The sequence below is a fragment of the Phocoena phocoena genome, chromosome 15, assembly GCF_963924675.1.
Source record: "Phocoena phocoena chromosome 15, mPhoPho1.1, whole genome shotgun sequence".
NCBI lineage: Eukaryota > Metazoa > Chordata > Mammalia > Artiodactyla > Phocoenidae > Phocoena > Phocoena phocoena.
In genome coordinates, this window is record NC_089233.1 from 44543472 (window position 1) to 44569449 (window position 25978).

The 25978-nt window shown below is 57.2% G+C and overlaps 2 protein-coding genes across 4 annotated transcripts in view; one reads left to right on the top strand and one right to left on the bottom strand.

Moving 5' to 3' along the window:
• Positions 1-11553, top strand: part of PYGB (glycogen phosphorylase B) — a 53050-nt gene extending 41497 nt beyond the window's left edge. For all 3 annotated transcript variants that reach the window (XM_065892816.1, XM_065892817.1, XM_065892818.1), the window contains 8 exons: positions 541-642; positions 1233-1380; positions 4842-4900; positions 6642-6783; positions 8289-8496; positions 9050-9184; positions 10253-10319; positions 11401-11553. In XM_065892816.1, the coding sequence (XP_065748888.1) occupies positions 541-642; positions 1233-1380; positions 4842-4900; positions 6642-6783; positions 8289-8496; positions 9050-9184; positions 10253-10319; positions 11401-11553 (1014 nt within the window). The remainder of the gene's footprint in view (positions 1-540; positions 643-1232; positions 1381-4841; positions 4901-6641; positions 6784-8288; positions 8497-9049; positions 9185-10252; positions 10320-11400) is intronic.
• A 3286-nt stretch (positions 11554-14839) lies between these two features.
• ABHD12 (abhydrolase domain containing 12, lysophospholipase) overlaps positions 14840-25978 on the bottom strand; it is a 68574-nt gene continuing 57435 nt past the window's right edge. Inside the window, exons 5-13 of the mRNA XM_065892187.1 lie at positions 24524-24554; positions 24041-24086; positions 21842-21971; positions 20709-20746; positions 20301-20380; positions 19273-19355; positions 17576-17654; positions 16473-16600; positions 14840-15497 (exon numbers count right to left, since the gene is read on the bottom strand). Of these exons, the coding sequence (XP_065748259.1) occupies positions 15458-15497; positions 16473-16600; positions 17576-17654; positions 19273-19355; positions 20301-20380; positions 20709-20746; positions 21842-21971; positions 24041-24086; positions 24524-24554 (655 nt within the window). The 3' untranslated portion in view covers positions 14840-15457. The remainder of the gene's footprint in view (positions 15498-16472; positions 16601-17575; positions 17655-19272; positions 19356-20300; positions 20381-20708; positions 20747-21841; positions 21972-24040; positions 24087-24523; positions 24555-25978) is intronic.

Here is a 25978-nt window from a genome sequence, read left to right on the forward strand (position 1 = left end):
GTGCCAAGGAGGCTTCTCTGGAAAGGGACGGCAGAGCTGAGGTCTGCCTGCCCAGTTACCGGGAGGGCCCAGGAGCAGCGCTGCAGGGACGTGACCACCCGCAGCCTGGCTGGTGCGGCCTCGGTTCAGGGCAAGGCCACGGAGACGGCCCAGGTGTCTGGAGGCCAGGAGTTTTCCTCTCGGTCCTAAATTAGAAACAGGGAGACTGAAGCTGGGGTTTGTTTGGAAACAGCACTGTGCTGCAGTGTGGGGGGCAGGGTAGGGTGCCCAGGCTGGGCGGGAGCGGCCGGAAGGCCTCCGTCCATCTGCGGTTCTGGCGGGTGCGGGCCTTGGGGGTGGGCGGAGACGGGCCCCCAGGTTTCAGGCCTGTGGGGAGCCGGGGGAGGCGCGTGCGTTTGAGGGCACGTTTCAGTGGTCGGGACTTGACCGGCGCCGGGTGTGCGGTGTTTCCTGGGAGGGGGTGTCGTGGGAGAGGAGGGGGCCTGGGGCTGAGGTGGGCAGAAGAGGTGCAGAAACCGCGTCTCCCTTATGACTCGGCAGAGAATCGGGGAGGGTTTCCTGACGGACCTGAGCCAACTGAAGAAACTGCTGCAGCTGCTCAGTGACGAGGCACTCATCAGGGACGTGGCCCAGGTCAAGCAGGTAGGCCTGGTGGGGGGCCCATCCCCCCACTCAGCCTTGCAGAGGGGGCCCCGCTGAACCCTGAGCGCACCGCCGCCCCAGGTCTGGAGGAGAGCTCGTCGGGAGGGAAGCAGTGGGAATCGATGCAGGTCTCGCGTCTGCACTTGACATGCTGTCCGCACCCCTGGGCCTCCCTGTGGCCACCTCACCACCAGGCGGCCTGGCCCGCTGGGCGGCCTTTGAAGACCGAGACTGACCCTCCACTGTGCCAACAGCCTGGCCTCGGGGGCCCAGATGTAGTCTTCATTTTGGAGTCTCGCCCCCCCACCCCAGGTCTCCTTGTCTCCATTTTCTGCTTTTCTCATCCTTTGCTCCTCTTCCTGGGTTTGCACATCTACTTTCCTGTTTATCTCCATGCTCTCATGCGGATCCACTTTCAGGATCACGCTTCCCCCTTCTGCCCACCAGGCTCCGGTGACCACCTGTGTCCCTCTGTGTCTTCCCTGGGGTGGCAGCGCGTCCTGGGCATCCCCTCCCTGCTGCGTCTCTGACACCAGCCCTGGGGGCTCAGCCCTGTGAACATCCCACCATCTTTACCTCTGTTCTCCCAGGAAAACAAGGTGAAGTTCTCTGCCTTCCTGGAGAAGGAGTACGGGGTGAAGGTCAACCCCTCGTCCATGTTCGATGTGCACGTGAAGAGGATCCACGAGTACAAGCGGCAGCTGCTCAACTGCCTGCACGTGGTCACCCTGTACAACCGTGAGTGCTCCGCCCCTGCGCCCCACACCCCCTCTTCCACCGGGCCTTTTTCTCACGTGGCCATTGGGGCGGACGTGGCATATTCATTTTGAGTGGCACCTTCTGGTTTTCTGTGTTCAGAACAGAGCAGCTGCAAGGAGTGAGACGTGAGCTCAGAGGTTGGGGAGCTCGAGGCGCAGGGGCCGCACCTCCTCCAGAGGCTGGGTTTTAGGTCTGGTGCAGCATTTCTTTCATACTTAGTTATTATCGTTATTAGACTCCTCTTAAGTTATTTGGAGAGATTATCCTTAGCAGGTGAGGCATTTGAAGTACACCCATAGAAGATGAAATAGTATGTTACATCTATACACCTTAAACTATTTAAGTGGCATTTGATCTTGAAGCACGTGTGAATCAAAGGCCCACCTAAGGGCTTCCCTGGCGGCGCAGTGGTTGAGAGTCCGCCTGCCGATGCAGGGGACACAGGTTCGTGCCCCGGTCTGGGAAGATCCCACATGCCGTGGAGCGGCTGGGCCTGTGAGCCATGGCCACTGAGCCTGTGCATCTGGAGCCTGTGCTCCGCAACGGGAGAGGCCACTACAGTGAGAGGCCCGCATATCGAAAAAAAAAAAAAAAAAAGATCCACCTAAAAGTAACTATGACCATTTGCTACTTCTATAAATAAGATAATAAAGCCTCAAGGAAAAATCTGGTTTTTTTTTAAAGTTATTTATTTAATTTATTTATTTTTGGCCACGTTGGGTCTACGTTGCTGTGCGCGGGCTTTCTCTAGTTGTGGCGAGCGGGGGCTACTCTTCATTGTGGTGCGCGGGCTTGTCATTATGGTGGCTTCTCTTGTTGCGGAGCCTGGGCTCTAGGTGCACCAGCTTCAGTTAGTTGTGGCACGTGAGCTCAGCAGTCGTGGTGCACGGGTTTAGTTGCTCCGCAGCATGTGGGATCTTCCCGGACCAGGGCTCAAACTGTGTCCCCTGCATTGGCAGGTGGATTCTTAAGCACTGCGCCACAAGGGAAGCCCAAAACATGGTTCTTAAGATCTTGTAATGTAGTAAAGCAGATACTAATTTTGAAAATAAAGGAACCAAATACTTTCCAAGACGCAGAGCTCCCCTGGAGAACATCAGCTCTCCAGTTGCCAGTGAGGGAGACTCTGTCTTGAGAGATCTGCTCGCTCGTGCGACAGTGAAGTGACAGGACGGATGCTAGTTTGGGTTGAATGGTTCTGACCCGACCCTCAGAAAAGGCCCAGGTGAGGGCCCTCCTGTGTGTTTGGCGGAAGGGCGCACCTCCTGGGCCAGAAACAGCAGTTCACGGAGACTTGTTTTGTGCTCTTTGCTGTGGTTTTCTTCTGCAATTGTGATTTTTCTGCATTTTCTTTGTCGTTTCCCCAGCGGCGTCCCCGAATCCCCTGCCTGTGAGCGGCAGGGCCAGTCGCTGGGTGGCCTGCCCTTCCTCCCGTCACCTCTTGTGACCGGTGCCTCCCTACTGCCCAGGGTGCTGCTTTTGCTCGGCTTGTGAGCGTCCGGGGCGCCTGCGGCATTCCGATGGGGCCATCAGGGCACGTGTCACCCGCCCCCCGCCCGCTCGTCCACCTGCATGTATGCAGCGCACGTGGTGCTGCTCTGCCATCCTCGCCTCGATCTGACCTGGGTTTCCGTCTGCGATGAGACGCCCAGTCCTCTTACAGGGCCGTCCGGTCGCCCTTCTGCCCAGCTCCTGTGCCCCGAGGTCTTCCGTGTCCACAGTAGTCTGTGGCCATTTGCGGGAAGGGTGGTTCCGCTGAAGCGATGTCCTCAGTCTCCCGTTCTTTCCTTGAGCAGCGCCATCTGAAGGGTGGGTCCGGAGTGAGCTGCTCTCTTGGCCTGTGCTCATTCTACTCGGCTGTGTCTTGGGTGCCGGCTGTTGTGGGTCAATTTTCCTGACGCTCGGGCACTCTGAGGATGGTGGTTGATATCTTATATCATTTCTAGGAAGTTTCCTTGAAATACATTAAAACATGTGTTTGGCTTTTTTCTCCTGGGGCTCCAGTGACGTGGTTGGTTTCTTCCACCACCTTCTTTTTGCCTGTTGATAGCACTCCCTCCTTTTCTGTTCCATGTTGTCTGCTGGTCCCGCCTCCACGCTCTGTGTGTCTACTGTGTTTTCTGCGCGTCTCCCCGCCCTCCTGGCTTCTGTGATCGGGCTGCACTCTGTGGGGCAGTTCTGCCTTGTCGCCTGTGTTCTGCCTTCTCCCGGGGTCTTGCGTTTCGGCGCTATGGTCTCCCATCTGCGTCGACAGTCCTCACAGGTTGGAGACTCACAGGGAGGCTGCTTCCACTGCCCTTGTCTGTGGCAAAGCTCTGTGTTAGGGTTGGTCACTCGTGTCTGAGGAGCTGCATCAGGACTCTGGCCGGGGCCTCGTGAGCTCAAGGCAGCCGCAGGACTCCCCAGCTTGTGACGCCTCTCTGGGGCTCCAAGTCAAGGCTGGCTCAGGAGGCGTCATGGCCCTGTGGGCCTCTGTCCACAAGGATGTCCAGACCCCCTTTCCAAGGTTTCTCTGTAGGAGGGGTGCCGACAGGGTCTGCCCGCCCAGCCCCCTGGGGCTCTTTCCTGCCTCCGTTTTCCCTGCTCACAGCCCCCGGGAGACTGGGGTTCCTGAGACCCTGAGTTCACAGCTCTGTCTCCCACCTATCCCATGACCCAGCAGGACTTGCTCAATGATCTGGAGTTAGCGTATTTTTCTTTTTTACTAGTTTTAGTAAAAATGTAGTTTGTGGGGTTTTGGCTTTATTTTTTTCCTGTTCTCTTTGTTACTCTGTTCACAATCTGGAAGCGGGAAGATACAGAACTAAAGGACGGTCATGTTCCTACTAGAACCTGAAGACAGGTTACAGATCAGCCGCGACCCTTTAGTGGCTCCTGTAAACCTTGCGGCCGATTCCTGACTCTGGTGAATGCCATCTAGGGCAGCCTGTCACTTCTGTAGACACTCCCTGCCCCCACCCCCCAGCTGAAATCTGGAAACCAGTGGCCTGGTGAGGACATCTCATTCTGCTGGGGCTGGAGGTGAGCTGTCTGCTCCTGTGCAGAAAAGGTCTGGGGGGCTTCTCACCCTCTGTCCCAGTGATGGAGGGGGCTTGGGGTCTCACTGACACCCCTCGCAGGCTGATGGTGAATCACCACCATCCCAAGGTCACCCCATTTTTGAGTACCCATCACATGCCAGACCCAGAGAAGCTCCTGTGTTGAGCTGTTCTGGACACAAAGGCACAGCTTTTCCACTGAACTTTCTGGAAGAGTCTGCTCCTGGCTGGCCTTCCAAACCAACCTGGACCAAGTGTAGAATTCTGTAAGCGGGAGCTCCTGGCAGTGCAGCACCTGTGTCGGGCTGGCCTCTGAAGACAGTGTCACTGAGGCCTGTCCCAGGGCTCAGGCATGTCTGGCTCCAGGGGCTTCACGTGGCTCTCTTTTTGTTTGTCCTGCAGGAATAAAGAAGGACCCAGCCCAGGCCTTTGTGCCCAGGACTGTCATGATCGGGGGCAAGGTGAGGGGACGTCTTCTTGGTTCCTGCTTGGCGTTGGTCGGGGATGCACAAACCACCGTGCTTTTCAAGCAGTGTCTCTGCATCAGGGCTGGATGCTGCGGGTGGCCGGGCGCCAACCTGCACACACAGCCCAGAGGTCCTGGCCCCAGGTGTGCCTCTGGGCCAGGTCAGGCTCCATCAGCTCAGCCGCAGGAGGGAGCTGGATGGGGCCCCTGCCTGCCCGGCCCAGGGGAGTGGGATCCCCAGCCCCAAGGGCCAGTCTCTACTGGGCTCTCATGGGGCAGCACCATTTCTCTGTGTAACTGCCGGATTTCCACGCCTCCCCTGCACTGGTGTGCCAAGTAGACGTGAGTCGCTGGCTGCTTCGTCAGCCAGATGTGCGCCTGCTCTTGGCTCAGCCTGGCCTTATTCATTTTATTTATATGTGCTTTTGGACGTGGGATCTCAGAGTCCCAGCGTATCGCCGGCAGGCATCAGTGGGTCCCATCATCCGGCTCCGCGCTCTAGGGCCCGCGTCCCCACCCCTCTGCCACTTTTCCCAGAAGCCTGGGCACAGCTGCTTCACAGGGGCTGCAGGTGGGCCCAGGACTGTCCTCGCCTCTTACTTGAGCACATATGAAGGTGGAGGCACCTCACAGGCAGGCCCGTCTTGTTCTGTCTCTGCCACCGTCCCCCGGCCCCCCGACTCTTGATGTTTCTAAAGCAGACTCCGGACAGCATGCTGGGGTTCTTTTTCTTTTCTTTTTTTTTTAACTTATCTATTTCATTACATATTAGTGTATATATGTCAATCCCAATCTCCCAATTCATCCCACCACCACCCTACCCCAGCATGCTGTTTTTGTCAGTATTTCCGTATGCATTTTAGAGATGTGGACTTTCAAAAAGTTAAAAAATGTTAATTTTTTAAAAATTAACATTTTTAAAAAGAGAAAAAAAAGAAGTGTAGAACATGACAAACCTGTCCCCCAGACTTTTGCTGAACCATTTCATAGTAGATAGATTACAGACATTATAACACTTCAACCCTAAGAACTTAATCAGTTGTCTTCACAGTGATGTTTTCCTGCAAAACCACACAGCGCCACCATCACACCTAAAACACTTGACAAGAATTCCGCCACATCATTAAATATCCAGCCAGGGCCACACGCAGCGGTCTTGTGACAGCTACAAATACCTTGAGCTTGTTTGAATCAGGACCCAGCAAAGTTCTCACATGGTGACGGGCGGCTGTGTCTCTTAAATCTCTTCATCTGTAGGTTTTTCTTCACGTCCCCCTCTTTTTTTCCCTTGCAATTTGTTACAGAAATCAGGCTGTGTGTCTTTCCCAAACCACGTCCCTCTGGTATCTCCCAGTACTTTCCTTGGTTCCCTGCGTTTCCTATAAGTCGGTAGTCAGTTTTCAGAGGTCCTTGTTCCCTCTCTCCATTTTTGAAAAAAACAACTAGAATCAGAAAACCAAGCTTGAGGTTGACAGATTTGTGCACGTGGGTGAGGTGCCGTCATGAGAGGCACTCGGTTGGAGCCGAGGAAGCGGGTGGGGCGCCGCGCTCCGTGGGTCCGTCTGCCAGGTTGAGGGCAGGACACGCAGGGATGCCACGGCCTCAGCCCACCCCTCCCCTGCCGTGGGAACCCTGCTGGCAGAGCCACTCGGCTGGGCGTGTCCAGCCCGGGCTCCAGCGACCCTGCCATGCCCCTGAGCACAGGGTGTCTGCTGAGCGCCCCTCCCCCTTTCCAGGCAGCGCCCGGCTACCACATGGCCAAGATGATCATCAAGCTGGTCACGTCCATCGGCGACGTTGTCAACCACGATCCGGTTGTGGGCGACAGGCTCAAAGTGATCTTTCTGGAGAACTACAGAGTGTCCTTGGCCGAGAAAGGTGAGCCTGCCCTACCTGGGCGCAGTCAGTGGTCCTCTGTGGTCAGGGCCTGTCTTGCTTTCAGACAGATTAACAGCCCCAACACCAGGCTGCCCAGCCAGAGGGCCCCCCACCCCTGGCCTGGCTCTGGGTCGTCCTCGGTCTCACACATCCGTGGTCTCTGAACTTCCCGCTGCTGCCCCTCCTCGCTCCTCTGCCCCAGGGCTCCCTCTTGCTGGCCCTCCCCGTCCCCCAGAGGTTGCTTCTGCTCATCCCCACCTGTCCACTCTGGCCTGGCGTCCTGCACCTGCTCTGGGAGGGTTCAGCCTGGGGCCACTCCACTTTGGGGGTACTGGGTATGTGTTACCATCTGGAGAAGGGCCTGTGGCCAAATGTGCCTCGGAGCATAGCTGTCCTGAGCTGGACAGGCCTCCCTGAGCCGGCCACTTCCGGAGACCTGGCAGGAAGTGCTGGGAAACCTGAGCCTGGACTTGTGGCCCGAGTAGCAGCCCCTCTGATCCATGAGACTGTGCGCTGCCCTCCAGGCGTTGAGTGAAGGGCAGGCTCACGCACTCCCTCCTCCTCCGTTGCGGACGGGTCATCAGGACCATCCCTGTGGTCCTGCCACTGCCATGGACCATGTGTGGCTCGGGGGTTGGGTTGGGGTTAGTGTTTCGCTGAGCTTCTAAAGCAACTTATGGCCACTGCCTGGCACTCCCAGGCCAGTTCCTGTGCTTCCTTAGAACTGACCTTGGGGACAGCCAGCCTGGAGTTGGGCCCCACACCCTCCCCTAGCTCTTGGACTGGCTGTGGTAACGTGTCCACCATCCCGTCTGCCCATGTCCCTCTGCCTGAGGGGCCGGGGGTGCCTGTGTCTCTATCCTGGCACCTGGACCTGACCTTGAAGAAGGGGCTGGGCTCTGGTCTTGGCTGACCCCGAGTGCCCTTCAGCTGGGTTAGGGACGCAGCATTAGCTCTGAGAACGAGCTGAGGACGTGGGAGCAGGGATGCCAAGGCAGGCAGGACGGAGGCTGCGTTCCTGCTGCCATGTGGAGAAACTCACGCAGGGAACCCACACTTGGGAGAAGCTGCAGGGTCGTGGATGGGGTCGTGTCTTGGCCGCTGTAAACGGCACAGAGTGACTTCGGTGCGTGTGGCCACAAGAAGATTGTCCCCCCGCTGTCCCCAGTCCTCTGGTGCTGTGAGTCAGATTCCTCTTCAAGCCATTTAAGGAGCCTGTGGGGCTGATCGAATAAGACACCAGTGATGTCAGGATACAAGGGAATGATGACAACACCAGGCTTTGATTTGGCCCTGGTCCGCGGAAGGTTCCAGAACAAAGGTCCTTTGCCACCTGCAGGGCTTCTCAGGCGTCTCCATTGTGGATCCTCTGCCTCAGGCTGCCCTGGGTCAAAAAAGGGAGCCGTACAGGTGGTGTGGTCAGTGTGTGGTGTTGCTGTGCTGTTCCCATTGCTCTCGTGTTGAGCGGTTCATGGCTGACGGGTCTTGCTCTCGCCGCCTTGCAGTGATCCCCGCTGCCGACCTGTCACAGCAGATCTCCACCGCGGGCACCGAGGCCTCGGGCACAGGCAACATGAAGTTCATGCTCAATGGGGCCCTCACCATCGGCACCATGGACGGAGCCAACGTGGAGATGGCTGAGGAAGCTGGGGCCGAGAACCTCTTCATCTTTGGCTTGCGGGTGGAGGACGTGGAAGCCCTGGACCAGAAAGGGTGTGTGTCCCTCTGAAGACTTCAGATCTCCTCTACTTGTTTTTCACACCCTTGGATACTGTGAGGGGTCCCAGCCCGGCCTAATCCTGTGCAACTGAAGTTGCCTAGTTGCCTAAAATCCCTCAGGGGAGTTGTTGAGGCCTCAGGCACCAGCTGCTGAACCCAAACAGTCAGAACCTTGTCAGCCTGTGAGCGCTGGCCCTTTCGGCCCTGTCCCATGTCTGCCACACACCTCCCTCTCCCCGGACTCCCTAATGGTCGCAGGGTGTCTCTCCAGCTTGGTTTCACATGTCATTTTCTTCTGCAGCATCCTGGCCCTGGGGGCGGGGGCGGGGCTGCTTGAGCATCCTCTCAGAGGACTGCGACAGAGCCATGCATGGGACTTGTACATCCTCTAGCAACCACGTGTCTGTAACAGTAAAAGGAGGAGGTGGAATTGATGTGCTCACAGTCCACCTCCCAGTGCCTGCAGTTGCCAACCCCACCTGGCTGTCCTGGGCCCGGGGCACAAACGGCCCCAGCATCTGCCCATGAGGCCGCCATCTCCCCACAGGTACAACGCCTGGGAGTACTATGGCTCCCTGCCCGAGCTGCGGCAGGCCGTGGACCAGATCAGCAGCGGCTTCTTCTCCCCCAGGGAGCCCGACTGTTTCAAGGGTGTCGTCGACATGCTGCTGAACCATGACAGGTGAGACAGGCCCCTCGTCCCTCACCGATGGGTCAAAGGGTCCCCCTGGCAGGCTGAAAACTGCACGTTCTTTGGGGCCAAGCCTGGGCCTCGGTGAGGCTCACCGTCACCTCAGCCCACGGCCAGAGGCTCGGCTGCGCCCAGGGGCCGGGGTTCGTGGGGCTTCTGACGGTGCTCAGCGAGCCTGGGGGCCTGGTGGTGGGATTGCCAGCTGCCAGGTCCAGCCCCAGGCCCCCGGCACCAGCTGACCTCCTCGGACGGGAGTGACAAGCGTCGCCTGGGTGGGTTGGAGGCGACTTCCTCGGGGTAGAGGGAGCCTGGGTTTAATGGGGAGCCCAAGAGTGGTTCAGGTGGAATGAGCTTGTGAGGCCGTGAGTTACCACATGGTTAGTGTTTTACGACGAGGCCGTGTCAGGGCACAGCCTTGCACAGCACTTGTTATAGGTCGGCAGTGCTCTCTCCTCTGACGACAGGCCTCTTCTCCACCCAGGTGGTAAAAGCTGAGTCTGTCAAAGGCTGAGAATCGACCTCTATTCCACTTGCAGTTCCTTTGGTTTAGTCTGTCACTTTTTGATGAATGCTGTCAGCTGGCTTCTGTTAGACCCGATCGATCGTAACTCCACACACGCCCGGGGCTGGGAGCTTGGCCCTGCTGAGGTCTGTGATCAAGGAGGGACTTTACAGAGTTTTATGAATTGTGTTTCTGACTCAATCGTAAACAAAACGTGTTTCTGTGTCCATAAATCCTGCACCACCAGTTGTCAGCCCATGAGATCTGAGAACAGATGGTGATGGAGCCTGTGGTCACCCTGTGCCCTTCTCCTGGAGGTGAAATTGGCGGGAGGCCTCAGCCTGTGCAGCTCTAACCCACGTGCACGGGTTCTTTAAAGAACACTGGGTTAAAATAAAGTTTTTCTAGACTAGCGTCCCCAGGACAGAAGTGTTGCTCACAGAGTGGTCCCTGTGGCCACCCCTGTCCTGCAGAGCATGAGGACACAGCCAGCCAGGCCCGTTTCCTGACCTCCCACTCGTCACCCACCCAGCCCAGCTTCCTGTCTCCCATTTCAGGTTCAAGGTGTTTGCGGATTATGAGGCATACATGGAGTGCCAGGCCCGGGTGGACCAGCTGTACCGGGTAAGGTCCTTGGGCCCTGGCAGGGAAGCAGCAGGGTGTGGCTGTGTCCTGCTGTCTCGGGCCACTCCCAGGAGGTCACAGTTCATCTAGTGGCCCACAGCAGGTTGGGCTTCCTCATTTCCTGCTCAGGGACTGACTCGGCTGGCCCTCTGCCCAGGCTGCTGTCCACACCAGCGCACCTTCCCCTGCAGCCTCTGGGCAGCTGCCACAGAGCGCAGGTGAGCGGGGCAGGAGTTTCCTTCTGGAGGCTCTGCACACCCTAGCCCGCGATCTGACCGCCCACGTGGGTGTGATCAGGAGAGCCTGAGGTGAGGGATGGGCCTTGTGAGCAGTGAAGGCCTTTCTGTGCTTAAAATGAGAAGATAAACGATTCCTTGTAAAAGTGACAGATCTGACAGCAAGTAGAACAAGGACTTGTAGCTCTAAGGAGCCGAGTTTCTAAGGTGGGGCTGCGGGAGCCAGCTCCCCAGTCCGCGGCCCTGTGTCCCTGCCTCGGTGTGGCCCACAGAGAGCGTGCATGTCCAGTGGGGTCTCCTGGGAAGACTCAGCTCCTGAACCTGGGGAGGGAAAGGAGAATGTTCCACCCTGTGCACCCAGCCAAGGATGGCAGCAGGAGGGGACACTGGCGATGGGGGCGTGACTGTGCAGTTGTTGGGGCAGATGGTTCACTGCCCAGGTCATTCAAGCAGATTCTTGGACACGGCCTGAGGGGTTTGTGTATCTGAGTTGTTGCCCACGTCTCACCCCACCCCCCACCCCCGAGGAAACAGCCCCTGATGTTCCCTCCTATGACAGAACAGGAGGGGGCCTAGAAACCGAGTGACCTTCCGGGCTCCGGGAGGAACTCTGCTTTCCTTTCGGGGAGGCCCCTCCTGGTGCTGGCTGCAGTCTGGGGGCGCATACTCCTCTGGTGGGGTGTCTGTGCAGTGTGTGCGCCGCACCCCAGCAGGACCTCTGTCTCGTCATCTGGAAACTTTCCTGGTGGGTGGGCCCCCTTCCCAGTGAACTCTTGGTTGGTTACCCAGGGCCTAAGCGCATCTGGGAACAGCCCGAGGTCACCGAGCACCGCTTCCCTCTGTAGAACCCCAAGGAGTGGACCAAAAAGGTCATCAGGAACATCGCTTGCTCGGGCAAGTTCTCCAGTGACCGGACCATCACGGAGTACGCCCGGGACATCTGGGGCGTGGAGCCCTCTGCCCTGAAGACCCCGCCCCCCAGCCTCCCCAGGGATTAGGCCTCTGCCCTCCCCCTCGGGACCAGAGGCGTTTGTTTTCTTGCTGACTGCCCGTTTCCAAGCACTTTGCGAGCACCCTGCTTTTTTTTTCAGTGCTGTTTCCGGGACGGCCATGGGGATCCGGGTGGTGGCTTTCGGGGGTTGGGTTGGGGGAAGATGCTGAGGTGAGATGCTCCCCCGTTTCCTGCAGGCAAGCAGGGCCCACAGCACTGAGCAGGGCAGCTGGCCTGCTGCTCTGCCCACCTGTCCCGTGGAGGTGGGGGAAGGTGGACTTGTCCGCTGGGCTCCCCGAAGCCTTGCACACGCCTTGCGTGAGCTCGTTTTTAGTTCTGAGCCTCTGGATTCTGGGGTCCGGCCAGGTAGCCGTGGTAAAGCCTGGGGCAGTGTATGTTTCTGCAGCACCTCGTCCAGTGTGGCCCCAGTCCTCCCTGGCCCAGCTCTGCCTCCTGGCCATGCAGGGAGGGTCCACTGTGCTAGGCCATGTCCTCATAGCTGCTGTGTGGGCACCCAGCCCGGGGTTTCCAGATCGATCAGATAAAGAGGCCCCAGGACAACTGAGAGTGACACTGGGGACAACACCTGTGTCCAGTGTCTAGGGAGCTTTGGCTGGGACAAGGCTGGCTGATGCAGAATTCGTTTGGTTTTGCTTCTTCATAAGATTTTTCACAAGGAAATGAAACTAGCTGAAGCCTTTCCTTGTTTTAGCAACTAAAAATAGCACTTTTGAAGTTTAGTGCCTGGGGAGGCAATGCTGGGATGTTCTCACCTGGCCCTGGGCACCCAGGTGGGGTCCCCACCTCTGCCGGGTGAAGCTGAACACCCAGCCCCGCTGCAGATCTGTGCCCGTCGAGTCCAGGAGGGTGCGTTTCCGGTCTCACAGGAGGCCGGCCTCCCTCCTCCCAGCAGCATGACAACCTGGTCTGGAAAAGGACTGAGTGGGCCCAGAGAGGAGCCCACTTTCCATTCTGCCCAGAGAGCAGGCTGGTGCTGGGGAGGGCGGGTGAGCAGGTGGGAAGGACAGGGCCAGGGAGCAGGCAGGAGCTGCGGGCGGAAGCTTCCGGAGGCTGTCTCCTCAAATGCTGGACCTGGGTGGCACAGGGTCCTGCCCTCATCCCCATCCTGACTGCTCACCTCACCAGAGGCGTGGGGGTCTGTGGTTGCATCCCCAGCGCCCTCTGCTGCCCGTCCCTTAGGCCGAGTGTAACCATCACTGTGCCCCTCACTGTCACTGCCTCATGTGAGAAATGGATTAAACCTTCCTGCTTGTGCTCAGTTGATCTGGCCTCTGTGTGTCACTCTTGTGCCCAGGGCAGTCCATGTCCCAGCCGGGCTAAATTATGGTCCACATTCCGGGACTGAGAACAGAAAGTTCTCTCACCCCCAACTGCATGTGGGGCTTAGAGCCACGAGTGCCTGAACCGTCAAACCCAGCCACTTGGAAAACTGTCTCCTGGGTGCTGGCATTTTTGGTGTGAATTGTACTGTTTTTTTGCACCCATCTTTTGCCACCCACTCCTGGTCCTGGGAAGTGGAACGCCCTGGGGACCAAAACTCCTCCCCCCGACCCCAAACTGTATGGCTGCAGGTTAAATCAAGAACCCAGAGGGATGTGACTCGGGGCCATTGTTACCCAAAGTACCCAAGAACGCCGTGGACCCCTGCTGGTGGTGGGATGTGCGAGCCGCCCCTTGGTTGGGGGCACCCGAGATGCACATTCCTGGTCTCAGGTCTGGGGCAGCTCCTGGGACACATGCCTCTGACGACCACAGTTCACAGCTGTGCACATCTCTTGCTGTTCCTGACCACCGACTGTTGTGGCCCATTAAAGGGTCAGTCCTAACCCACAGTGTAAGCTTTGTCGCTCAGACCGAGGTAATAAGCTGAGATGCCACCAGGCAGAGATGTGTGGACCTGATTACTAATTACCTGACAGCTGACAAGGGCGGCAGCTACCAGCCCCATGATCCCTTATGCTTCCTTATCTTCAGACGGTCAGACACCTGTAAAAACACTAACAGCTTGTATTTTTACTTTATAGCCTACCTTATTCCGCACCCCCCAAAAAAATCTGAAGCAACTTACATAGACAAAATTTTAAGAAAAACAAGATGCAGACTTGAGCCCAGGCAGAGCAGGCCAGGTCTAGACGGCCTCATTGGTCAAGACAAGCTGGGGATGTGGCTCTGAGCTGCAGGGCCTCCAGGAGCCTCAGTGACTGAGAAAAGCATGAAGGGGCTGCCCTGGCCAGGCAGGCACTTCATGCTTTAGTTACATGAAGACGGTGTCGGGTGGGGATGGGTGTCCCAGCTCTGACGGAAGTCCAAGGAGACATGAAGCTGGGGGACGGGGTGGGGCCCTGCAGGCCGTGCTCACACCTGAATTGGATACCGGGAGTGCAGAGCAAACCTGTCCAGTAGAAGATAACTGACAAACTGACCTCAGGAGGGTCTGTTCCGTTTCAAACCCGGTTTAAGAAAGACATGGATTTTCCAGATATAAGAATCACCGTGGGCAGCTCTAAGGTGCTTCAGAAAGAGGGTGTAACCTGCTTCTGGGCTTCCAGCCAGGGCATAGCTGCTAACAGGCCACAAGGGGGGCAGGTAAACAAGCCCCTCCCCACCCTGGGGAATTCCTGCACTGCTGAGACTGGAAAGTGCCAGAGCCTGACGATCTAGGGGAGGAAGGCCTGCCATCAGGAGAGACCTAGGTGGACTGAAGTCCTCCGACCTGGGACAAACCCTGTACTGCACAGCTGAAGCCCCCTTATTAAGCCACACACCCTGTCCTGCGAGAGAGGGCACTTAGCGGGGAGGTGAGAAGTGGGACAGCTGGCAGGCGCTGGCTGGGAGCTGCACACGTGCAGGGGAGGCTGGTTTCGCAAAAAGCCAAACAACAGAAGCGCCACCACCAGTGAGTGAACAGGGCAATGCTCGCGGGCCAGAAGGGTCCCTGGACTCCAGCAGCCTAAACCCCACCACCTGTCCATCAACACGGCAACAGTCAACGAGCTTCTTAACTATAAGGTTGGAAAGGTCACCTGCGTAGGCCTGGTTTTTAGAAAAATGCCATCTGCTCCACCTGGAGAAGCCATCTCCACCTCCCCACCGTGAACATGCCTTTCCCCAGAGGTAATGCCCCTCCGTGCTGGGCCTCAGTGTCTGGAAGGAAGCGGGAAAGAAGGGCCCATGATCCTTGGCCAACACCACCTCCCATATGGTCGGGTCCTGAGAGTGGCCTGGGACTGTGGGTAGGGCCTGGGCTGGAGGCGTCACTGAGAAAACAGACAGACCACCACCACGATTTTATTCTTAAATAAATGCTCAGTCTAAGGCCAGGTTAGGTAGACAGGTGGGTGGAAATCGGAGGAAGGCAGACCACGGGCACCTCCCCCGCTGAGAGCAGTGGGGCCGCCCAGGGAGGCAGGGACACCAAGGAAGGCAAGCAGGGTGCACAGGGCAGGAGGGGCTGATGGAACCACTAGAGTCCGTTCTGGGAAGGGACAGAAAGAACCCAAGTTTCCCCACATTCTCGAGGGTGGTGCCAGAAAGCTCAACGTGGTCCCAAGACCCCACGCCTCCTGCCCCAGGCTCCTGGTGCCCAGCTCAGGAAGTGTGGGATCAACTAGCCGATGGCCAGAAAGCTCTGTCACTGTCTTCCCAACAAGACCTCAGGTTGAGTGGCAGCAAGAGGAACAGAGGGCCACATGCCCGCCCCCCACGCTGTCCACAGAAACCTGTGCTCCCAGCCACCGGGGGCGGGCGCCTCAGGTCTGCCAGGGCCTCCTCTGCCTGGCCCGCTGGCATCCGAGTTCTCTCTCCAGGCACATCTCCAGGGTGCTGGGCTGGCCGGAGGAAGGGGGGGACAAGGGAGACATCTTCATGCTCCTTCAGGTGGCGAGTAACACTCAGTGCTGGTGCCCTGGTTCCGACTTCCCCAGGAATTCCCTGGACCAGAGGAGGAAACCTGTCGGCCAAACCTCTTGAGACCAAACCTGAGACCCCACCTTCTGTGGTCCTCCTACAGCCCACCTGGGGAGGCCGCAAAAGAGCCTGGAGGACCACACTTCCGCTCAGAAAACCCCGTGAGTTAAACAAGCAGGGCGCCAAGGGCAGCGCCCAAGTTAAGTCCCGACACACAGGAGCAAGGATGGGGTCACTAACTGCACCCCGATGTTGGAGCCATTCTCTGGTCTACATTTTATGTAATGTATTCCTTTTATGAAGAAAAACCACAGTCCCAGAGCAAACCCATACTCATCACTGTCCCCTCGCAGCAACCCACATCCGTGAGGCAAGAAACTGCAAAAGAACGCCCCTGGAACCTCAAGGGCGAAGTGTGACCACTCGGCACACACCTCACCGAGGGCCGATTCCAGCACCCCGGGCTCATCAGAGGCCCCCCAGCCAGGACGTGCGGGCCGCCTGCACCCTCCAGCGGGAGGCAGGGAGCGCCTGGTCCATCCAAACCCTTTGCTGTGCCACCAGTCCACCCCTCATCCTCAGGCTCTGCGCCCAAGCTCGAGATGGGTGCCCGGGGTGGCAGCCCACGTCCTGGCCCAGGATTTCGGCCAGCGCAGTGCCGCCAGGGGCACAGCCTCCCTTCCAGAAGCAGCTGGGGACAAACAGGCCTTTGAGGAGCTGGCCCAGACCTGCACCCCCGTGCCCCACACAGGAGCAGCAACCTGACGGGCCTGTGGGAAGGGATGGAGGCCTGACCCAAAGCAGCTGTGGTGTCCGCTGCACGACCTGCACCACAGGGCGATCACAGCCCTCCTGACGGTGGGGACGGCCCGGGGGCTGACACTCCTGACCCCTCACTGTGACTCGGCCCCGAAATGGCTTTTGTAGCTGCGGCCGCACACGCCTGCCTGAGCCATCGCCACGCAGGACGGCGTCGCAGGTGAGAGGAGAGCGCCTCACCTCAGGATCCGCGGAAGCTCAGGGCTCTTGTAGATGTACTTGTGCCTGTAGCCAAGGTCCGAGTGGAAGGGGATGAATTGAACCTTGAAGTCTCGGAAGCTGCGTGACGGTGCAGCAATGTTGTAGAGCTGGGGGAGGGAGAGGCGGGTCAGCGACCGGGGCCTGGGGGTGACCTGCCTACTGGCCTCCCCCTGCAACAGACAGCAGCCCATGGCCACTGTCTCCAAAGAGCAGCCCAAGCCCCCCATGCACAGCGCCCTGCAGCCTGCCTCGCCCACAGCAGGGACCCTCAGGGCCACCACTCAAGACCCTCTCCATCCTCACGCCCGTCTTGCAGACTGCCCTTCCTCAGGGGCCTGCAGCACCACAGAGAGCCACCTGCTACAGGATGCGGTGGTGGACTGAGTGCCAGGAGCAGCCCCGATGGCTCAGTCCCTGGGGCTGGGTGGGCTGTGTGCCTCAAACTTTGCCGTGTGCGTGGGTCAAGGCCCGCCAACAAGGTGGCTCAGGACCTATGCCACCTCAGCCCCCTCCTCGCAGCCCGGGATGGCCAGGTCATGTGCCCGAACCAGCTGGAGAAAAGGACCTGGCCCTCGCACACCTGCCTCAGGCCTGGTCTGATGTGGCCTGGGCGTCGCGCGCTCTAGCAGGCCAGCGCCATGGCCAGACAGTGCTCTCTCCCACCCTACCCCCACCTACAAATTTAATCAGGCTTCCTGGCAGCAAAGGCAAAGCAAATACAGCAAAAGCAGACACAGAAGCAACATGGCACCCTCTGTCGTCAGTCCCATCCCAGAGGCAAGAGAACAGGTGAGAGTTCTGTACCAATTCCAGCCGCTGGGGGAGAAGGGTTCTTTCCCTCCAGCCAGTAACTGGCAAACCCTCCTGACTGAGTCCCCTGTACGGGGGACCCAGGAGATATTCGTTTGCTTATTTTCACATTTCCTTCTGGGGCGTCATCAGCTGTCCAGCCCCGCCCCGACCCTGCTGCCAACCTCTGCCCTCTCCCTCACAAGGGGCCCTGCCAGCAGCAGGACCCTCCACACCTGCCTGGCCTAGCCTGGACTGAACATGAGTTTACCCGACGCCCGCCGGACACCCACCTTTCTGCCAAGCTGGAAGGGCACGACAGGGTCGTCCTCGGCGTGCAGGATGAGCAGGGAGCAGGAGATATGCTTCACACTGCAGGGAGGGAGAAAGGCGCTGGACTGGCCCCCAGGAGGAGCTGGGGTCTCCTGGGCTCCCAGTCCTGCCCACAGCAGGGACCTGGCTTAGAGAGCGCTTCACTGTGGTGTGGAACGCCTCAAACTGGGCATTTTAATAGAGAACTAGCATTTGATTTCTTAGATGTTTCCATCAATATCTATTCTAGATGACAGGTGTCAGTCAAATCTAGAGATCAATTCATTCACCAAATCGGGTCCCTGAATATTTCCTGGAAATTAAAAATTATTTTTTTTGCTAGTAGACTATTCTTAAAAAGTTACAAAACAACATTGACAAACTAAGTAATTTAGGTGGGCCAGGAAACTCACTCAAATGAACTTTACTGGACATCTGTTGGCAAAAGAGCCACCCTCTAATTCATCTTTCGTGTAAATGACATTTAAGGTCACTCCTGAGAGTTTCGAGTAAATTAACATTCTCAACAGGTTCACAGGATCCTGTCCTTCAGCAAACCACCTAACAGAAGGACTGGATGGGCCCGGGGTCTCCTAGGCGCCCCTCACTGGGGTCTCACGGGGAGCTGCTGGATGCAGCAGATACCTGTTGTTGGCGATCCCATGCTGATCTGGGGACTTCACGAGGGCAGCCCCGGGGCAAGCCTGGCACCTGGCAGGACCAGGCCTGGGGGCGCACCGCCCCTCAGAGGCCCAACTCTGGCAGTCTGCAACTGCTGCTAGCGGCTCGCCAAGTTCACCCGCCCACCACGTTCCACTCCCAGGGTGCAGGGCTGCTGGTGTGCGAGTCACGCTTTGACGGGTGACATGTTTTCTGGACTTCCACCCACGAAGCTGCTTCGTAGCTTCTCTGACTCTGGAGGCCCCCCTCACATGCTGTCACCTTACCAAATATTTGGGAACAGACCTGCCCACCAAGCTGGGGCTCCTGACTTCCAGTGGGTGAGGGCCGGCCGGCCCACCAGCACTCACACAGGCTCAGCGGGGGGGCAGCCAAAGGTGGCTTTCTCACCGTTGTCATTTTTAGAGGGAACCCAGTCTACTCAGATAACTCTTCTTTAAAAAGTGTAGATTTTTAAATGTTAACTGCATATTCAGATAAGGATTTTTCCTTTTCTTTTTTTTGAAGAAATTAAACCCCATGAAATTAAGATATCACAAAGATAATGTCAGCAGAATCTGAACGTTGTTCAAAGAAACAGTCCTTAAATAGAACATGTAACTGCTGGTTCACCTCAGAGAAATACTTTTAATATTAAACTTCGTAACATCTTTCCATAACCAAACACAAAACCAATGGCTGAGGCAAAGTCATTTTTTGAATAACAGTTACTATTACTGCTTTAATACTTGTTTAGGAGTTCTGGTTTTGACATAATTTTCAAATAAAACAGCTTTATGGACCAAAAATATGTTGTCTTCCTATTTCTTTAATCTAATCCTACAGTCTTTCCACATTCCTGGTTCTCCTTCTCTAACTGACATTCCCTTTACAGAGACGTGTTGCTTAGAAAAGATCCCTATGTATTCAGAATCCTATCCTACTTGGTTAACGTGACTCAAGACACTTATTCTGGGGGTTCTTGGGGTTTTTCTAAATTCTCTTCCATGGTACTCACTTTTCATCATTTGCAAACTGAATTCCACTGCTTGTGATGGGATCAAGGAAGAACCAGTCAAACCCAGGGAAGTATCGATAGATCTGGAGGCAACATGTAGACAACAAGCAGAGGATCAATTAAAACACCCCCTGCAGGGCTGAGGGTCCAGACAGAGGTGCCGTGTGCCCGGGGGTCACTCCTGCTTCTGAGCAGGCTGACCTGTGGGCCCCCTGGAGCTGGGGGGGGGGGCGCCCCTGCCCTTCCTGACCCCCGCCCTCAGACTCCCTGCTCAAGAGGCCCCCAGACCGGCTGCAGGGGGGCTGCCCGCAAACAGGGCTCCCACACCTCAGACTAGGAGACCAGGCTTCCCACACACAACAGGCTGCCACCCCCAAGGAATGGGGTCCGTGTGGCTCGGGAGAAGAGCAACATCAAAGGAGACCCAACAAAGGACTCTTCTGTCTGCAACGGAGCAGCATGAGGTCGGGTGGGGCCAACACGGCTCCCCTGGACACACGGAAGCAGTGGGAGGAGGAAGAGGAAGAAACAGGGTACAGAGGACCCTCCTCTGGGCCTGGCCTGTAAACGGAGGGTCCAAGGCCTCGAATCTGGCCAGTGACGGCCCAACAGCATGTAATCCCCACCAGGGCTTCCCTGGGGTGCCCACCAGCTCCACTCCTGGGGAGGCAGCCGGGACAGCGCCCTCAGCCTGCACTGAGCCCCATGGGCAAGCAATGCCAGGGGGGCAAACCGTGCCAGGGGGCAAGGCCTCCTGTGGGTACAGCCACCCTCAGGCAACCTGGCAGTGACCCCATCCTTCTACCTGGCACGAAGTTATAAACATCCTGAGCGGCTCTGTAGTCAGGCCAGTGACCAGAACTAAATGAGAATTAACTTTTAATAAAGTTTGTATTCATTAGACTATTTAAATAATTTTATGATATTTAAATTTATTTATTATACATATTTACTTAGTCATTTTTATATTTTATAGCAATTATTTTCATTATAAAAATAAGTCCATTTTTAATAAGATCTGTACTTGCCACTGAGAATGGATGGCTCTTAGCTTCTTCACGGATGTTAGTAAATGGAGATTCCAATATGAGGGCATCTGGAGGTGTCTCTAGATAAACAAACGGGGAACTGGGAGGTGAGCAAGAAACCCCAGTGAGACACAGTCCTCCACTCCCCATCCACGCACCCTCCACAGGACAGCGGAGCCCGGCCCCTGGTGAGGCCCCGCCAGCCGCTGGCGGATCGGGGGAGGGCCCTCAAGGGTCTGCTCAGGCCCCCACCTCAGCGCCTTGCTCTCGTCTCACTGCACGGCACGTCCACCACCACCCACTTCACGAGAAGCCCCAGGGCCTGGAGCACAGCCGGCTCCCCAACGCTCCACCCGCCCACGGGAGCCGGGCCATCCCCATGACGTGTGACCCCACACGAGCCCCTACCTCGCTCACAGAGGCGCCGCACCAGGTTTGTGGCCACTCTGGAAAGAAAAAAAAAAGTTCAGCTGAATTATGACAAAAATTGTTCCAGATGAGATCCTCCTAATACTCAAAGGTGACCGAGGAAGCCGGGGTCTGCGAAGTGACCAGTGGGGTTTTGGGCGGGGGGAGCACAGATGCCCCAGCCGTCAGCCAGCCCCTCCGACAGGGCACCTCCATGTCCCCGAGGCATGCACCTCACCTGGAGCAGCCCCTTCAGGCCACACAGCGGCGCCCCAGTTCACACCCGGTCCGTATGGGTGGGAGGAGGACAGTAGGGCCCAGGGCCGCCCCGTCGTGCAGTCTGCCAGGCCTGGGGGCCTCCTGCCTTCCCGGGACCAACCTGGGCGGGTCCCATGCAGACACCCAGGGCAGGACGGCCTGCTCTCCTGTCCAGGTTTCAGTCCCCCCGTGAGGGCAGGCCAGGAGGCCCTGTCCCAGGCACTGCCCAGCCTGCGGCCCCAGCCCGCCTGCGGCCCCAACCCGCCTGCAGCCACCGCGTCCAAAGGAAAGGCAGCAGAAAAACAGCAGGTGCTGGTCTTGGGCTCCTTTAGAAACACTGGCCCCTACGCCCGTGGAAGCGATGCAGGCGGCTCACGTGGAACATCGAAGTGCTTCCTCTCTTGGCAGATGGAGGAAGGGAACCACCGCTGCTGCCTACCCAAGTTCTTTGGTGACGACGCCAAGCGTGGGCTAAGGGGCCCACCGTTTGCAAACAGAACCAAGGCCCTGGCTCCTGGGCTTGCTGGGCAGCACATATGTCCTCAGCCAGGCCAAGGGAAGCCCGAGTGCCCTGTCCCGTTCTGCTCGGACCCACCTCCTCAGGGCACAGTCCCGCTGAGGCGCGCCTGCATCCTCCCTGCGGAGGAGACGGCACGGCACCTCCATGACTGCTGTTGTGCCTCCCGTCACTTCCTGGTTGAGGAGCTGAAGTATCTCAAGCCCCTCGTGGTCTCTGCGGTGCTTCATCCCCTGCCCCCATCATAGCACTAACGGTGCTACAGGTTCCAGAGGACTCCGGGGCCCCTAGGAGAGCCTGGGCTGGACAGTTGCCCGTGAAGACCTGCTCCTGCAAAGGCCACGCGGGGAATTCTTACCCAGTGCCGAGGGAATGGCCCCAAATATACACAGGGTTGTCTCCACTTCGCGCTTTGATCCAGTCAAAAACATGGAGTGCGTCGTACGTCATGCCCCGCTCCGACGGCGTTCCTACTGAGTCACCCCAACCTGGGAAAGCAGCAGCAAGAGGAGGACGTCACATGCAGCCCAGGGGACCTCGAGGGGCAAGCCCACCTCCTCCCCCTTCTCAGCAGGAGGCCCAGAACGTCTGGGGCCTCAAGGTCTCGGCCAAGCCAGCTCTTCTTCTCCCACCTCCTCAGCTGTCACAACCTCTGAACCTAAACGGCCATCCACCCGCCCTCATCTGAGTCTCGATGAGCAGCTGAGCAGACGGGGTGGTCAGACATGCAGACCCCTGCCGGCTCCAACATCCAGGGCTTGGCACCAGGATGAGGCACTGACAGGCTCAGCCAGTGAGAGTCCAGTCCACCCTGGGGCCCGAGCCCAGCCCTGACTGCATGGCCCAGCTGTGGTCCAGCTGTGGACAGGCGTGGAGAGGCCCCCAGACAGGCAGATTCCAGGCTCAGGGCAACTCTGACCCAGAAAGGAAGGGGCTTTTAGCATCCTGTTTGCTTAACAGAGGAAAGCCAACTGTCTCGGCCCCTAAACCTTGACCTCCCAAGGGACCTTCCCTCCAGATTCTCAGAAAAGTCAAGTGTGACTGTCATTTCCAGCAGCTCAGCAGTGAGTCATCATCAAATGATCTGAAAGCACCACAAGGCTCAGAAAGAGCAAGTCCTGCTACACAAGCAAAACCCAGAGGCAGGGGTACCACAGGCCACCTCCCCGGGGCATCCCAGACCCAGATTAGGGAAGGAGCCAATGTCAGGGACAAGGCCAGTGTGAGGGCTTGAGGCACTGGTGGGGGAAGGGACAAAGAGACAGGGAGAGACACAGAGAGACAGAGACAGGGACAAACTCTTGTTTGGCTTAGAAAGGCAGAGACTCAATGGGAAATGAAAAGAGGAAGTGATAGATGGGATCTTACTTCTGTTGCAAGCACCAGGAGGCGAACAAGGAAGAGGCCACCCCCTCACTACCCTGAGGTTCCAGCGGCAGGAGCAGGAGGAAAGGATGGGCCTCATTTCAGAGTTTCTCCAACCCAGCTCCCTCCTCCTGATGGAACACTCTTCTACAAAAGAACCATCCCTCACCCTACGGTCGGCAGAATAATGGCCCCCAAAGATGTCCATGTCCAACCCTGAAACCTGTGCCTCTGGTACCTTACACGGCAAGGGGAATGAAGGGTGCAGAAGGAAAGAGGCTGCGAATCAGGAGACCCTGGGATGGGAGATCATCCTGATCAGCGTGAGCCCCAAGTAATCACAGGGTCTTTATGCTCAGAAGGGAGACAGAAGTCAGAGCCAGAGTGATGCAGACTCAGGCCACAGGCAAGGAGTGAGGGTGGCCTGGAGAAGCTGGAAGAGGCCAGGAACCTGACTCTCCTCTGGAGCTTCCAGCCGTGCCCACACCTTGACTTATTCCAGTGGCTAACGATTTTGAACTCCTGACCTCCAGAACATCAAGACAATAAGTCTGTGCTGTTTCGAGACATTTACGTTTGTGGTAACTTGTTGCAGCAGCAAGAGGAAACTCTTCCAAAGTTCACATCCAGGTGATGTCAACTGGCTCCTGAGTCTGTGGATGTGGACCCCACCCCCTTACCCCCAATCAGGGTGAGCTGGACAAGAGGCCTTTAGCCCTTTGACCTCTCCCGCCAAGGACTGTCCAAGGCACACACTTGCCACACAGCTGCTCCCTGACAACACAAAGCATTTTCCTCACGCATCAAACTGTGGGAGGCTAGAAAGAAGAAATACTGAGGGGCGAGAAGATGAGTCTCTCTCTTCCCCGTCTCCATAACGTCAACAAAACCAGCTGTGCTGAACATGAAACGTGTCCAGCTGTGGGGAAAGTCTGAGTCCAATAAAGAAAAGACAGTACTTTCTACTTATAAAATGCGGCTGACAGAGGGTGTGTGCTGGGGTTCCAGGCACCCTACAGGGGTGGATGCCCGCAGGACACACCTCCGAAGACCCTGACCCTCCAACCACCTCCACGTGCTCACAATTGCCACAGGTCACGGCAGAGCTGCCAGCCGCGCAGGAGCCTCTCAGAGCAACACCTGCATATCCCACACCGACCTGGAGGAAGCGGGGCAAGTATGGAGCCCTCACCTCTGTAGTCAAAGGTAACCACGTGGTAGCCAAGGGAACTCAGCACCTGGAAGTGAAAAACAAACACCTGGGCAACATGGCTCTGACTAAACCCACTAAACCCAAGCAATTCCAAGTGACTTTATGTAATTTGCCAATTTCTGGCATATGATCTACAAAGTCCATTCATCCCCATCTTGGAAACTATCCCCAGAGGCAGCAAAATGGGAAGCATTCCATGGGGAGACGTCCATAACAGGCAGTGTTAAAAAGATCAACAATGAGTATTAACTCAAAATTATTAGGAGGACCCCCTTCTGTTCACGCGTCCTGGAAAGAACAGCCAGAAGCAGGAGGCAAGCAACGCTCCATCTGTCACAGACCGTGTGGGTCACACCCCATGGGCACTGCTCCATCCATCTGTCCACTGTGTGGCCCCTTCTGTCTGTCATAAGCTAAGGGCACTGCTCTGTCCATCATAAACTGTGTGCCGTCCTCACCTACCTTGTAAAGCTCCACCCGGTGGTCGCCTCCTCTAGATCATCAGGGAAAGGAAACAAGCATGGCTGTTAGTGCATCTTCTCGGAAAGGGGGCCCAGGATCAGCACGGCAGCATCTGGGCCCTTAGTGCCTGGTCCCCAAATCTACACGGGAGGCTGATGGACAGGTCACCTCCTCCTCAGGGCACCTACATGGCTCCCAGCTTGCCTCCACAGTATGGTGCCAAACAAGGGGGATATTTCTTAACTATTACCTCACCTTTGGTTTGAGTAGGCCATACAAACCTTCAGTACAAACCCCAGAAGACACAAAGGGCCCCTCAGCTCCCCAGTGTCCAGGACCACCCATGAACAGGAGGGAAGCACTTCCTTGCTGGCACACACACCACGGGGACAGGCCACAGGCACCTCCCGCCCCAACCTTTTCACCTACAGAGCCACAGCCAACTCTCAGAACTCTCCTCCTCGGCCATTCACGCCCTCCCCTCGTGGTCACTTTGGTTCTTTCCCACCTGCTGCTAACTGAGCTTCTGCTGCTGCGGCCACCCCCTAATGTCCTTCCACACACGTGTGTCCGTGGGTGGATGCTGGGTCGAAGGTGCCATCGTGATCTGACAGCCACTGAGAGCCTCCTAGCCCCTCCCCAGCAGGCTCCAGCTTCCGCGGCTCGGCCGAACACCACGGCCGAGCAGGCGCCACTGCTGGCACCGCCTCACGCCTGCACCTCTCTCCAAGGACTGTCCACCTCTTTCTCGCACTTTCTGCCCAGATGCTGGCTGGCTGTTACGGTGCACAGACACCCAAGCGGGGACAGAGCTGCCTCGGGAGGGAGACACATCAGCAGGCGGGCTCACCCTCACCAGACTTCTCAGCTCTTTCCCTTCTTTATGAGGAGCATTTGGCCAATTTCCGGGGTGTGTGTTCACGGGGCGAGCGTCCTCAGGGGAGGCGAGAACACGACGAAGGAGGAAAGCCAATATAACCCAGAAACACTCACTCAAAGGACTTCGCTTCAAGACCAGAAAGAAATACTGCAGTGTCTTCAGTTATCTTTGCAACCATTTGTCATGGCTCTTTTCTAAATGTTCCCAGTACCCTACCTTGAGCAAGAAGGGGGATTTAGAGCGTGATGGGGCTGGGGGCATCCTGGGGGTCCGAGTCTCAGGGAACCACGGCTGCTGCTGTCCTGCCCGGCTGGGTGGCCGCCGAGATCTGCAGCCTGAGTAGTCCTTGGGGATGGGGGTGGGGGCGGGCAGCAAACCTTCAAAGTCACAAGATTCCTTCCACCCTGAAGTTACAGATAGACTTTGTCTTCTTTACCATGTGATTGGCACTGCTCACAAAGAACTCCAAACTTCCCTCATTTATAGAAAGAGGCTACAGGAGCTGTTTGTATTCACTTGCTCTTTGAAAAGCGGAAGAGAAACCCGCTGTAGCTTGTCCCAGACGAAGGGAACGC